This window comes from Plectropomus leopardus, chromosome 7 (genome assembly GCF_026936395.1).
Source record: "Plectropomus leopardus strain MGB_pleo_1.0 chromosome 7, ASM2693639v1, whole genome shotgun sequence".
NCBI lineage: Eukaryota > Metazoa > Chordata > Actinopteri > Perciformes > Serranidae > Plectropomus > Plectropomus leopardus.
In genome coordinates this window covers 7569646-7583742 of record NC_142182.1, presented here as the reverse complement: position 1 = coordinate 7583742, position 14097 = coordinate 7569646, and the positions used below count along the sequence as shown (strand labels likewise).

Genomic DNA, 14097 nt, shown 5'->3' with positions numbered 1-14097 from the left:
CATGCCAAAATGTCTTTTCTAATATAACCTCACAAATGTTTTTGTTTTTGATTTCAGAACATTTCTTTGACTAAAGGACGTTTCTAGGATTTCAGAACATTTCTCGGATTTTGGGACATTAGAGGCTTAGCTGGGATCCCTGTCTGGGGGTGTGCGGGATCCTCCTCCAGTACTTTTTTTTTGTTTTGTTCAAACATGCTCAATTTTGATGCTGTTTTATGCACTCTGGCACCTTATGTGTACTAAAAACACAAAAACAATTGCTAATGTGAATCATATTATTTTTTATTGAGAATTAGAGAGTGGTGTGGAGGTCACTCAGCATCCTATTAGGGTCCAAATTTGGTCCATGGGTCATGAATTAAGTATCACTGCACTTGACCTTTAATATCCACATATAGTGCAATCTTGTACTTTGCACTTATTAGTATCCAACTACAGTTTTAGAGTTTTACAGTTTTGGAAGCAGAAATTGACATATTGTTGAAATATGTGATGAGTTTTTCATCCAGTTACCCCTGAGCTAAGTATTTCAATTCTGTATTTCTATTTACTTCCTTTAATGATCAGTTTACTGCTGCTCATGCAAAAAAAACCTACCAATTCCAGTTTCACTTTCGTTTTTCTTTCCACCAGTCATTCAGAAAGCCCCTCCTGCCTCTGACTCACTGGGTGTGATATTTTTGTTGTGTCATTTGTTGCAGCTTAAGTTTTGTTTCCATAATAAACCTGTCAAGTTTCGTTTCTGACTGGCAGAGCTGAGGGATGAAAAACAGCTGCCAGATCTCCACAGAGACACTTTACCAGAATGTTTTCATGGGGAGAGGACAGTCAGCAGGGCTTCCGGCTGAAAGATGGCTCAAATACCTCAACAGGTGATGGAGTTAACTTTTTAAAATTGGGTCATCACATCAGGGATCTGTCGGCAGGTCACAGAGTGCTCGCCTTCATCAGCAACAAAGGAGAAGCATTCATCATTCGCACAAATGAGAGCAAAGATGGGAGCAGAGTCAGAGGAAAACGGAGTGAGTATCAGTCTTATTTCCCTATCTTGAACTTCCGGTGCAAAGTTTTTGCAAAATAAAGTTTGCTTATTTTCCGTAAGGACATGATGATGTTGTTTCAGAGCTTGTGAAGTGTAAAGAGAAGATCCAGGCTGTGAGCTGTGCTGATAATGTGGTCACTCTGCTGTCTGAGACAGGAAAAGTCCTCTGTGTGGACACAACTCACACCTACATTCCCAAGTAAGGAGAAACCAGTCTGTCAACCAGTGAATTTGAGAATATAAGTAAAAAAATGCTGACTGACAAAATGTTCAACTAGATACAACGGATGATTAGGGCCATGTACAAGAAAAAAAAGTTGGATTTTGAGAATAATGTTATGAGCATTAAGTTTTGAGAGTAAAGTAGTAATGTTATGAGAATAAACTTGTAATATTACAGGCAGCCTTCCTGGCAACCAAGGAGAGTGGACGCCAAGGAGGCTGCCTGTGCTCTCGCCTGTTTCAAAGTTTGCTGGCAATATTTTTTATTCCTGTAATATAACATCCCCTTTCTCGTAAAATTATGCCTTTATTCTCGTACAGTCATGACTTTTTTCTCCTAAAACTGTCACTTTATTCTTGTAATGTTACGACTTTATTATCATAAAATTACAAGTTTTTTCTCATAAAATTCCGACTTTATTCTCGTAATATTTAGTTTTTTTCCCATAATATTATGTCTGTATTCTGTAAGTCTCAAAAACAATCTTTTCCTCAATGTGGCCCCAAAACTCCTTCGTACTTGGATTCATAGTTAACTTTGATAACTGTTTGAGCTGTTATTTTCTGTCTCTTGCTGTTTCAGGCCTCTGGAAGTTTTGTGTAACAAAGTGGTATCTCAGGTTGCTTGTGGGAACCAGCATTCAATTGCCCTGACCAAAGGTAATTAAAGTGTACAGTAAACTGCTGCTAATGAACAAGCTTAAATTAAGAGTCTACAGAGTGCTGCAGAGATGACTTTCTTGTAGGCCAATCATAAAGTTGGACATTTTAACCCGGACTTCAGCCTCAGAGGTTGTGAGGCCAACACAGAAGTTAGCATTGAGACAGGATAGTAAAAGCTGACTCTAAGTCTTATTGTGGCTGAGATGAAGGACACAATCACAATAAATTTAGCACAAACTGTGATTAAAAAGTAGTTTGTAAAAGGCAAAGATGTCAGAAAAGTGTTGTGAAAGTCCTAGTGATTTCTCTGTAGATGGTCAGGTGTACACATGGGGCCAGAACTCCAGGGGCCAGCTGGGGAACAGGACGCCGGGCGCCAGTTCACTCCAACACCTCCAGTCCCTGTCAGTGATGCCCCTGGTCCAGATCGCTGCAGGGGGAGAGCAGAGCTTCGCCCTCTCTGTCTCCGGAGGTGTGTTTGGCTGGGGCAGAAACGACTGTGGGCAGCTCGGACTGAGAGACACAACAGGTAAAATCAAGCAGTCATGACATCTCAGATTTATTAAAAAAATACAGTATATACTATTTCCTTTACATGTGAACCTGAGTGTTAATTTCTTTTCTATAGACAGAGATATACCAACACCTGTTTATGGCCTTAACATGAAGAAAACTGTTTACATTTCCTGTGGGGAGGACCACACTGCCGTTTTGACAAAGGTTAGAGAGTGAAAACTGTCATGTTGTAACCTAACACATTTTACTGCCGGTGTAAAAATGTATAAGAGCAAACAGTTCTAGCCTAAACAAGTGACACAGGACTGATGGCATACGTTTTTAATGGTTTATAGCTAATCTCACCAATGCAGCGCCCGCTCTCACAAAACATACAGTACTGTGTGGTAATTGTACTTCTGGGCTCCACATGTACATGATGTATCTGCTGTGAAGTACTGACTTTGCTCACTATTAAAAGAAAATATGCATTTGGGGATTCAGAAAACTTTGACTTAATTCAACAGGCAATGTTTGACTATCCCAGGCAAGTCTGTATTTTTACATGATGAAAAAAAAAGCTGGGAAAAAGCTGAAATATTGTGTAAGTGTGACTAAAACTGGACTTTTAAAATACATGTAAACATGTCAAAACATGTCAACTCAAATTTCTTAAAATAAAATGTCTGTGTTCCCACAGATATGTAAAGAAGTAACTGAGTATGTTGGACTTTAAATGATGGTTGTGTGGTTGCTCTCTCAGGATGGTGCAGTGTTCACTTTTGGCTCTGGTCGGTATGGACAGCTTGGGCACAACTCATTCAGCGATGAACTACGACCTCGGCTTGTCGCAGAACTCTGGGGGGCAAAGGTCACCGAGATTGCATGTGGACGGTACAGTACAACGTTAACATTCAACTCAAACGAGTTATTCTGAGGCAGTTCTGCTTGTTACCAATGCAGTTCCAATAGTTTATTTATTTTACATCTTTCAACAGTGACTGTTTTTTGTCTTACAAATGCCATAGTTACATTTATAGCCTATTTTAAAGTTTTAGATTACTTCCACATTACTAGAACTTTAAAATATTGTTTGTGCTATGTCGTGTTTTTCATCAGACATCACACATTAGTGATGACGGACTCCAAAAGGATCTACTCCTTTGGTCGTGGGGAACAGGGGCAGCTGGGACATGGAGAGGAGAGTCATCCGTCTGTGCCACTACGTGTTCAACTGCCACTGGGTAACTGTATTTCTAAAATATGATACGATACTATTTATGTTATTATTATAATACGATGTGATGCGATAAACTTTATTGTCAACCTATTTTAAGGATAGAGATCACTTTTGTTCTGTTATTATTCCAGACACCACTAACGGTCTCACTGTTAGAAACATCTTCGCAGGAGCAAATTGTTCCTTTGCAACATGCACGTCTGCTCAGGTACCAACTCAAATACATATATACAGACTTAAATTGTGAGGGGCGTAATAATACATTTAGCCCGATTATTTAAACCTACAGTGTAAAGTCATATTTAAAAAAAAAAAACAAGCATAAACTCTTTCATATTTCTTTCACAGGAAGGGTCAAACAGTGACAGTGTCCGTTATGCAACACAGCACCCTGTTGATGATATGTTTGATAAATGGGTCTCTCAAGGTGGTAAATTACAGGGGTAATATTATTTTCTCCATATATAACTGGTTTGTTGAGTAGTGCAGTGTTTTATGACTGTTATTTGGTTTCAAAGCTATTAACACTGTATTCTCTGTGTCATCGACTAACCATTTGAAAACCTGACAGGAAAATCCACAGGATGTTTTCCTCTGCATCCTGTATGAATCAAATCTTCCTCAACCAAAGGTAAACAGCATCTGAGCAAGAGCTTCACGTCTTCATGTCTGATGAATTATATAATATTTACCTTCACTTTGTCTTAATAGCAAAGATAAACATTTCCAGACCTCACCGAAGTACTCCGGCTTGAACTTTTCACTTGTGCAATCTGCTTTTGAAAAACTGCCAAAGAAGGGCAATGTTTTGGAAGAGGTACGAAACAGAAATGTAACTACGTATGTTTTGTAACCGATCGGTAATTAGCAAGGAAATTGTGAAGTTTATTTTCAAAACCTTTATGTGACCTTTTAGGGCTCTACTCATTTATAACGGTATATGTTCTTAACATCTTTACAGGTTGAGGCTGCTGTCCTGCACCTGCTGTCCACTCTCGACCCGAGCCCAGCGGGTGTGGAGGGATTGAGGCTCTTCCTGCTTCTCCCTGAGCTCCTGCATGTGATCCAGAGGCACAATCTGCAACAAACAAGCACAAAGCTCGCTGAGGCGCTCGCTGCTGCTACACAGAGACTCTCGGATGAAAGCCGGCAGGTCATAGGTACTGTGAGAGATAAATGTTTGAATGTCTGAAAGGCTTCATTTAGCACTGATATTAGGATCATGCAATAGTGTCTAATCAGACCTTGCAGTAAAACTGTGGAGTCTGATTAAAGGAGGGCAGGATGCTCTTCTCTGCAGGGGAGTTGATAATAAGTTGATAATCAGATGTTGCCTATAGTTGATTAAGACTGGTTTTCCGAAAACATGGTCATTCTATAATGATATTGTTTTCTAACACCCCAGCCCAGAATCGGCAGCTTTTTTTTTTTTTAACGTTTTACATTTTCATTCTCATGGGTATCTGTGGCTCAGGAGGTAGATCAGGTTGTCCTCTTAACACATGGTTGGTGGTTTGATCCCCAGCTCCTCTCGTCCACATGTTGAAGTGTCCTTGAGCAAGACACTGAACCTAAACTTGCTCCCAATTCGCGCCTCCATTAGTGTATGAATGTGCATGTGAATGACATTCAAATTGTTAAAGGGATATTTTGCCTATTTTCAACCGGCTTTGTATCATAACAATGTGTGTAGAATGTATAAATGAACTGTAGTAAACTTCCCTACATCTAACCAGTGCCAGATGTGTGTCTCATCAGCAGACGGATTTTCACCGGCTCTCACGCTGTCACCTAAAATACAGACTGAGCTTCTGCATTTTTGAATTTTAACTGGATTGAGAGAGAAAGTCGCCCATCTCTCAAACTCAGATCAAAATCAGATCAAACAGTATATCTAGCCAGTTATGATATAAACCAAATATATAAACTAAGATTCTGTTACTGCGTTGCCTATTTTGTGTCTAAAATGTTTTCAGAAATATATTTTAGTGCACTGTTTGGCTGTAAGAGTGACCACACTGGTTCCTGTACTGTTACAACAGAGGCAAAAAAACAGAAATCAAATAGTAAAACAGTGCTGATCAAATATGGACCAGTATTCTATTACTGTGTTGCCTATGTGTCATCCGAAATGCTTTCATAAACATATTTGAGCATACCATTTAACTTCGATTGAAGATTATTTGTTAAAAGCTGGCCACCATATTGTTTCCTGTGGAAAAGCAGATATAGTTGCATTACTTATCTAGCTGTCTATATCTATCTGAATTATTATTAATCAGTGGATTATTCATTTACAATAGATTAACATCAATGACATGCTTTCTCGATATTTATTTTTACAGTTGGAGTTCTGTAAGACATGAATATCAATGCAAAGGCAAATTTATTAATCAATTCATAATTGCTACTTTATCAAATGATTGATTAATTATCATTTATTACTTGGGAAGTCTGGTAGTTATTAAGAGTTATTGTGGTGGCACACTCCAGACTCCAGCTATATCTGTGACATATGCTCACTGACATTAATGTCTGTGTATTTCTATGATTCCTCCAAAGCAAACTGGTGGAGCTCACTTTCCACCTCCACCAGGGTTAGACATGTCAAGGTGTGGAAGCAGGCCCTGTCAGTGATGTGTTATTCCTGCACATCTGGAGTCAGAAACGTGCTACTTGTCCTCAAGTATATGTACGACGTGAGTATCATTTGTATTGTTTTTTCAGTGAATTCCAAACCACAACAAATGTTATCTTGCTGACTCTATCTACCACTCTTTCATCTAATTAACTCCAACCTAAACATTCCTTTTTTTTTAAAGGCTAACAACATGATTGCAAGACGTCAGAGAATCCCAGAAAAAACTTTCAGTTTGGAGATTAACCAAGCATTTCTTCAAAAAGACCTGCAGATTTGGCGTTCGATGTCACAAATCAAGGTAAAAAAGCAGAAAAGAAAAAAAACAAAAACAAAAAACTCATATGAATTCATCTTGGGATAACGGGCATTTCGTTTCCTCCGTCTGTCTGTCTGTCTGTCTCTCTCTCTCATCCTTGTGTGTCACTTTAGTGTTCATGTAAAAAGTTATAGAGCATCACATTTCTATTTTTTTGGTTGAATACTGATATGCTGTTTTCTCAGGACACAAATAATCAATGTCTTCTTCAGCCACTCATCTTTTGTGACTTCCCATATGTGATGGATCTGAAATCAAAGAAAATGGCTTTTGACACCCATGCTGTGTGGACTCAGGTAATTTGAGTTGAATAACTTGAACTTTGGCTCGTGGGAAATAACCCATACAAACAATATTGTCAGGGTCATAATCTCCAAAATAACAACTCTTAGATTATACGTTATACAGCCTGTTTACATTAGCAATCTTGTTTTTAAAACAGCAATAATAATTTTTTTTATCAACAATAGATCAAATTACGATTATGTATGTGAAAGGAGTCATGGAAAATTATCACCTACATCTGTATCCTCTCAGCTTTTTGGATGTTTAAGCCTCTTTGAGCTCATTGTTTTGGTAGCTTTGTCAGTTGGGTTCACTCTCATCACTGTTGTGAACCTCAAATCCAGCAGCAGCATGCAGCTGGTGGCATCAGAAAAGCTCCAAAAATTCCCAGTACAGAGAAAAATAGAGCTAAAAGGAGACATTACATTTATCAGGTGTCCAGAAACACGACTTTAAATAAATGCTAATGCAGCCGTGTGTCTGTTAAATGTGTAAATGGAAACTGTTTTCTAAGTTTACGACTTTACAAGCTGATAACATGTCCCTGTTGTTTTTACAGCTTGTTGTGCTGGCCCCAAGTGGTCATAAAAACTAATGCAGTTTTAGATAATAAAATGCACTGCAATACATCACATTAAATGCAATTAACATAGGAAAATGTTTTTATAAATGGCATCTTGAATTGTATTTTAGAGAGAACACCTGCTGGTTATGGACTCAAGTCTTCATTATTTTGAGCTGAGGCTGAAGCGAGCGTCATTTTGGGAAGACACCTTCAAACAGCTGGCTGCCGCTCATCACACTGCCTTCAAGAAGCCACTTGTGGTAAATATTTTGTTTTGTTCTGATCATTAAATCATAGCCAAATTATTTTTGCACTTGCTTGTATCTTTTCTATCTGTAATTATCTGTCTACCTAACAGGAAAAACTATAACTTTTGTCTCTTAGGTCTATTTTGACGAGGACCCAAAGATCTCACTTGTCAACCATAAAGACCTTTTTCACCACTTGTTTCATGAAATGGTGTCAGTCAAATCTGGGATGTTCATGTTCAACGAAACGCTGGCATGGTTCCCCTCCAACGTAAGTCTCTAACCCTTTAAACCCTGGATCAGCTACAGTTTTCTTGTGCTTTGTTCAGATGGCTTTCACAAACATGTAAACCTTTGAAGTGTGTGCATGTTTAGTTTAATTTAATTTATTTAAAACAAGGAGAAAAACGCAATCAGCAACTTGTCATGACATGTCCTGCAAATTGAAATAAATAAATAAAAGGTGACAAGAAAATGACCTGAAAATTAAGCTTTAAAAGCAGAGCAAGAGAATCAGTAGAAAATCACCAAATAACTATGGAAAAATATCAAGAAAACCATATTTATGTTTATTACAATTATGTATTTTAAATCAGTTTACAGTAACCCATGCAAGTGTGAACATTCTTTATTTAACTGTTGAGTTTCTCGGCGTTGTAAATACTGTATATATTGTTTGTTTATGTCGTCCTCTGTGCTTATTTCCTTCATTTCCTTCATCTTCATCCTGCACGTTTTTGTACTTATTTATTAATATAGTTTATTTTGCACAGTTATCTTGCTATTTCGCTATCCCTTTGCTGCTGCAATGTTGGAAATTTCCCCACTGTGGGACTAATAAAGGATTATCTTATCTTATCTTATCTTATCTTATCTTATCTTATCTTATCTTATCTTATCTTATCTTATCTTATCTTATCTTATCTTATCTTATCTTATCTTATCTTATCTTATCTTATCTTATCTTATCTTAAAATATATATTATTATTTACATTTATTTATTGCTTCTATTTGCTTGTTTTTGGTAATATTCTTGTGACTTTAATAGTTTCTTGATATTTTTTTGGTTCATCTCTTGTTGAGTTGCTCATTGCATTTTTTGCCATTCGTTTGAAAGAAATAAAGCCAATTTTCTCAGGTATCAAAAGGTTAAATCTACATACACAGACCATTGACCATTTAACTCTAGACTATTCACTTCATTGACTTCGTTTATGTATTCCTGCTAATGTTAATAAGCAAAATGGAGCAATGTGCAGTATTGGTCAACATTATTTCAATAATCTCCTCCAATTTTCCATTGTTTCTACTTTCATCAATACAGGCAACAGAAGAAGACAAGACAAACTTCTTCCTGTTTGGCGTTCTGTGTGGATTGGCCCTGTACAACCAGAGTATCATACACTTACCGTTTCCGCTGGCTCTGTTCAAGAAGCTGCTCGATATAGAGCCGACTCTAGAGGACATGATGGAATTCAGCCCATCGGTTGGAAAGTCAGTATTCATTTACATATACTGTCCAATAAGCAAATTAACATTTCTTTTATTATAACTCATTTTTTTTCTTTTTTTAAGGAGCCTGCAGGAAACCTTGAACTACAAAGATGAAGACCTAAAAGACCTGGACTTTTTGGTTGGTATTTTATTTTTTTAAAAGCAGATGATGTGTCTTGTCTGTCTTTCTTACAGTATTGAAAAGGTTTTGCAGTGATTGTTTTATCATAAACATCAAATGTTTGTTTTATTCTGCACTTTTATACCCTTTCAATGGCTCTTTCGTTCTTGTTTTTTTTTTTTTTAAATATATATTCTTTTATAGCCTTTTAATATTTTTAGACCTCTTTTATCATGTATTGTGATTCTTCACGGCAGCTTTTATGTCTGTAGAACAAGGTACTGAGCTGAACCTGACCTGAATATTTGGGATTACTATCTATCTATCTATCTATCTATCTATCTATCTATCTATCTATCTATCTATCTATCTATCACTGATCAACAGATTAACTGGGATGGGTCAGAGGTTGACCTTGATCCCCAAAATCCTGAAAAGCCACTGACATGTCAAAATAAGTAAGACTTTAAAAAATATTTCAATCTAACTTTTGTACATGACCTGCTTAGATAAATGTTTGTTGAATTTAACCTTTAATCTGCTGAACAGGAAGGAGTTTGTGGATGCTTACGTGAATTATGCCTTCAACGCATCAGTGGACGGTGTGTTTCAGGAGTTTAAGCGAGGCTTCTTCCAGGTGTGCGACCAGGATCTGGTGAAGCTGTTTCGGCCAGAGGAGCTACGGCAAGTCCTGGTGGGCCAAGACGTCTATGACTGGGCAAAACTGAAACAGGTACTGTTGAAAAACACAAGTTTCTTTTGTTTTTCTCTGGAACTGATTAACTGCATCTTTAAATATTTGACTTTACTCTGTCAAACATTTTAACTTTTTTTTGTTGTTGCTGCCTAAATTAGAACACAGTGTGGGATCCTCGAATCAGCTACCATACCAGACAGATGTTTTGGGAGGTTTTTGATGAACTGACTGAAGAACAAAGGAAAGATTTTCTTTGTAAGTATTGTACCTGATGTATTTAGTTTATTTGCACACACATATAGATATAAAAAAGACAGAATGATTTTTTTAAAAAGTAGTTTAAACATTTGCGGGAGATGTCATCAGTCAAAAATGGTTTATCAAGAATCCTTCCCCGTTAAAATATCGGTAGTTACAAGTTTTTTTTTTAAAAAAAAGATTTTTTTAAAAGAAAGGATAGCATAATTCATCAAAGGTTGTAGACTAGGCACCAATACAAAACTGTTAGAAGTGTTCAATTTACAAAGAAGATTTAGTTTACAAGTCATGATGCATTACAGTAAAATCCATGAAGTGTTATAAGTCTTTGTTATATAATTAAAGACCTTTTTAGATGTTTTTGAATAAGGATAATGTTGATCGTAGTAATGGAAATAAGTGGTTCCAAAGAGATGGTCTTTTGTGTCTCAGTGAATGATTATTCAGGGAAGTCTAACAATACAGAAGATGAAAGTCTGTAGCGTCTTGTAGAAAATTAGTGAATGTCCAAGGAAAACTTTGTCAAAATGAGAAAAAAATACAAAGTGCTTTTATATCCATAAGTAAGGTGTGCATATTTACATAAATATACAAATCTGGTAAATGTTATATAATATGCAAGGAGCGGATGAGTCGCAAGAATGCAGCATCATTGCAGTAATTCTTGGGCAGACTACGTGGGCTATAAATAAATAAATAAATAAATAAGAAAATCATGATAGCTCTGTTTCCACCGTCTCAGTACATCAGCATGGACAGAAACACAGCAGTGCAACTTTAACACCTAAATGGAATGCAGCCATAACATCATTAGGTGCCTGTGCTTTGAAAGTCAAAACAATTATTTTTCAGAAGTTGTTCAAAAGAAAATATAATATAATCAAATAAATAAAATACAGCTGAGCAGATGATGCCAATGCACAAAAATGGAAATAAACGTTACTTGATCCTTTTTTTCCCTCCACGGGTGTTCTTCAGGGTTCCTCACTGGTTTTAGGAGAGTTCCTATTCTCGGCATGGACCAGGTCCAGATGGACGTTCAAATTCCCCAAATCCAGAGTGCTAAGCACTACGATCAGCACTTCCCTGAGTCTCTGACATGTCACTCTATTCTGTACCTGCCCTTATACTCATCCAAGGAGATCATGCGAGAGAGGCTGACGGAGGCTCTGATAACAGAAAGGGGATTCCAGATGTGATGGTGGAGCCACATCTGCTGAGCAGGAGCGAGTCTCTGTGCTGGCTGGGGAAGGGTGGGCCAGATTTTATTTTAGTAACCTAAGCATTAAATGAAGATCACTAAATTCACAAGACTTGACAATGTACGTGTTTTTAATAAGGGTGACCAAAGAACAGCCATTCCTCCTTAGCAATACTACGGTGTAGCAGCATATCAGAAGGCACTTTACAATTGTATTCACTTTTTTTTGTTGTTGTTGAAAATATACTATATTTAAACTGATAAGTTAAGATATTTGTGTTTAATACATTTTCTGAGGAACAATGTCTAATTTTAAGTGATTTTCTTGGATCAAGTTGAACTAAACAAAAAAGTGCATGTGCCATTTGATTAGCTGCCTTGCTAAATCTAATGCGCAATACAAAATTATCAAGTGTTGTATCTTTGTGAAGGTTATTGATGTTCTGGCTGATTATGTATCAGAGAAGTGTTAGTTAAACTGTAATGTAATTACAGGTGAGAAAATTCTCAACTCTATTTAAGTAATTTATGTTGCACTATATTCCTAACCAGGGGCTTTTTTTTATTTGTTTTGTCATACCCGTTGTGTATTTTGCTTTTACATAATTCTCATGCAAAAAAAAAAATCAGAAAGAGCTCAGAGTAAAAACTTAAAAAACGTTGGTTTGAAAAATGTTTTAACAATAAAGTATATTTACATATTCCTCTATTGATGATTTGTGGAAATATGCACGTTTGCCTTTTCCCTGAGATGCACTGAGAGTTCAACCTGCATCTGTTTGGAGGTTGCACTCAGTGTCTTGGAAGTTTCCTTGAAACCATTTAACATGAGTATTATGTGCTTAACTCAAACACAGATTTGATTATTGGTAAATGGTACGGTAAAAATGAACATAGCCAAGTTTTCTCTTATACACCACAGACTGCATAGATATACTTACAGTTTCTGGTATGCACAAGCATAAAACTTTTTACATTAAAATCAAATCTGTATTAGTGAAGTGAGCAGATGGTCAAAAAACTATAATAAATCAAATGCAAGTTTTAGAAAACTTGAAAGGGTGTTCAAAAATCTGAAACAAACCACAAAATAGCAAAATTGGACTAGTCTACTGAAAAAAAGTAAAGAGACACCCCCTTGGTTAACACCAACAAGTGACGTGCAGTGTGTTTTAGGTAACACTTTGTTTGGATAGTCTATCTACATAGGCCTATAGTTTATAAATTATCTGTAACATTTCATTATCTTGTGATTTGAAATTCACAATTCAACTTTTTATACTGTAGATGTTTAACATATTAGAGTAGGCTATATGTGACAATTCATAAACATTCCCACATATTATTATAATAATTTAGCTGAAGTTACACTACTGACTTAATGTAGGTTGAGTCAATAGTTCAACTCAGTTATTCTGAAAATGTGTGTTTGATTGTCACATACAGTCTACCGATAAGCAGCTATAGTGTGTCTTTTTGCCGTCTAACAGGTAGGTAGAATCAAGAGAGAAAGAAAAGAAGAGAAATGAAAATGACCACTAGATGTCCCCGTTATTCTGCTGGTTAGATGAAACAAAGAGCAGCTGGGATGAGATCATCCAGTGCAGACTTTTCAATATAACAGTGCTTCATCTCTAAAACCTACAGATAACAACAAAAAGACATTACAAATGCAGCCAGTTCAAGAATTTGAATACCAGTGTGAGGTGATGCTAAATGTGACATCAGGGTGAAATGATAGTCTACACACACAAAAACGTCCATTTAAGCCTACATGATGAGGTCACTAAATAATATTTGACACACTGTGGCTCCCAGTGGAGACATTACAGTCTCCTTATAGCACGGGAATACTATGTAAATTTTCCACACTCCAATTTCTAAGGGCAAATAGGGGTATGAATAGAAACTACTTTTCTTCTTTAGGTCCTCTGAGTCTTCTGCGTGAACTTTATTCCAAAAAAATAAAGTCATTATAACAGAAGCATCTCAGGAATGTAAGTGATTATGCGTGTTATGGCATAGCTCATTGTGCCTCCATGGTGCTGAGAAAAACACACACACATTAGTCAGTTATATAATTTCTTGGACTTCCGAAGTACTCATTCAGTCATTTTCCTCTCCACTGCGCGCGAGAGGCTCGCGGCCGCTGGCTGCTGCTGCTGCTGCTGAGCCGCGGGAGCGAGTTGGAATGCATTGACGTCAGAAGGAAGCTGGGACACACACGCGCGTATGTGCGCGCGCACACACGAGATGTTCCGTCCCACTCTGTCTCTCGTGTGTGTGTGTGTGTCTCTGCGGGGCGGGCGCGCGGTCACACAGCTCGAGACAGTGGAATGAATCGAGGCAGGCAGTGAGGAGAAAAGTATCTGCACACATGGACCGCAAACATGGAGTGTTATGAAAGGAGAGGAGAAGGCGGCGCTGTCATTTTCTACGACTGAATTCAGCGGTGACACCAAGTGTGAGTGACAGAGCACCGGAGGCTGAACGGCTCGCGGATATTTGCACAACAATGGTAAGTTGGCGCCGAGGTTACTGTGTTTTCATAGCCGCCTCCGTGGTCCGGCGGCGGCGTTGTGTTGTCCTGCGGCGCTGTCAGTGT

The 14097-nt window shown here is 37.5% G+C and overlaps 1 protein-coding gene across 2 annotated transcripts; it reads left to right on the top strand.

The window, feature by feature from the left end:
- The first annotated feature begins 703 nt into the window (after window positions 1–703).
- On the top strand, window positions 704–12196 carry LOC121949912 (putative E3 ubiquitin-protein ligase HERC3). 2 transcript variants are annotated; one of them, XM_042495750.2, is made up of 23 exons: window positions 704–1025; window positions 1127–1244; window positions 1851–1927; window positions 2244–2459; window positions 2559–2650; window positions 3189–3319; window positions 3545–3669; window positions 3797–3873; window positions 4014–4108; window positions 4237–4296; window positions 4377–4482; window positions 4627–4825; window positions 6228–6364; window positions 6488–6604; window positions 6835–6918; window positions 7601–7732; window positions 7857–7991; window positions 9046–9215; window positions 9297–9354; window positions 9724–9794; window positions 9886–10069; window positions 10192–10288; window positions 11270–12196. In XM_042495750.2, exons 1-23 carry the CDS (start codon window positions 809–811, stop codon window positions 11488–11490), a joined length of 2919 nt encoding a protein of 972 aa, XP_042351684.2. In that variant the 5' UTR covers window positions 704–808; the 3' UTR covers window positions 11491–12196. The 2 variants fall into 2 exon arrangements, with proteins under 2 accessions (XP_042351684.2, XP_042351683.2); XM_042495749.2 differs by having other exon boundaries at window positions 705–1025; window positions 6808–6918.
- Window positions 12197–14097: the final 1901 nt, after the last annotated feature.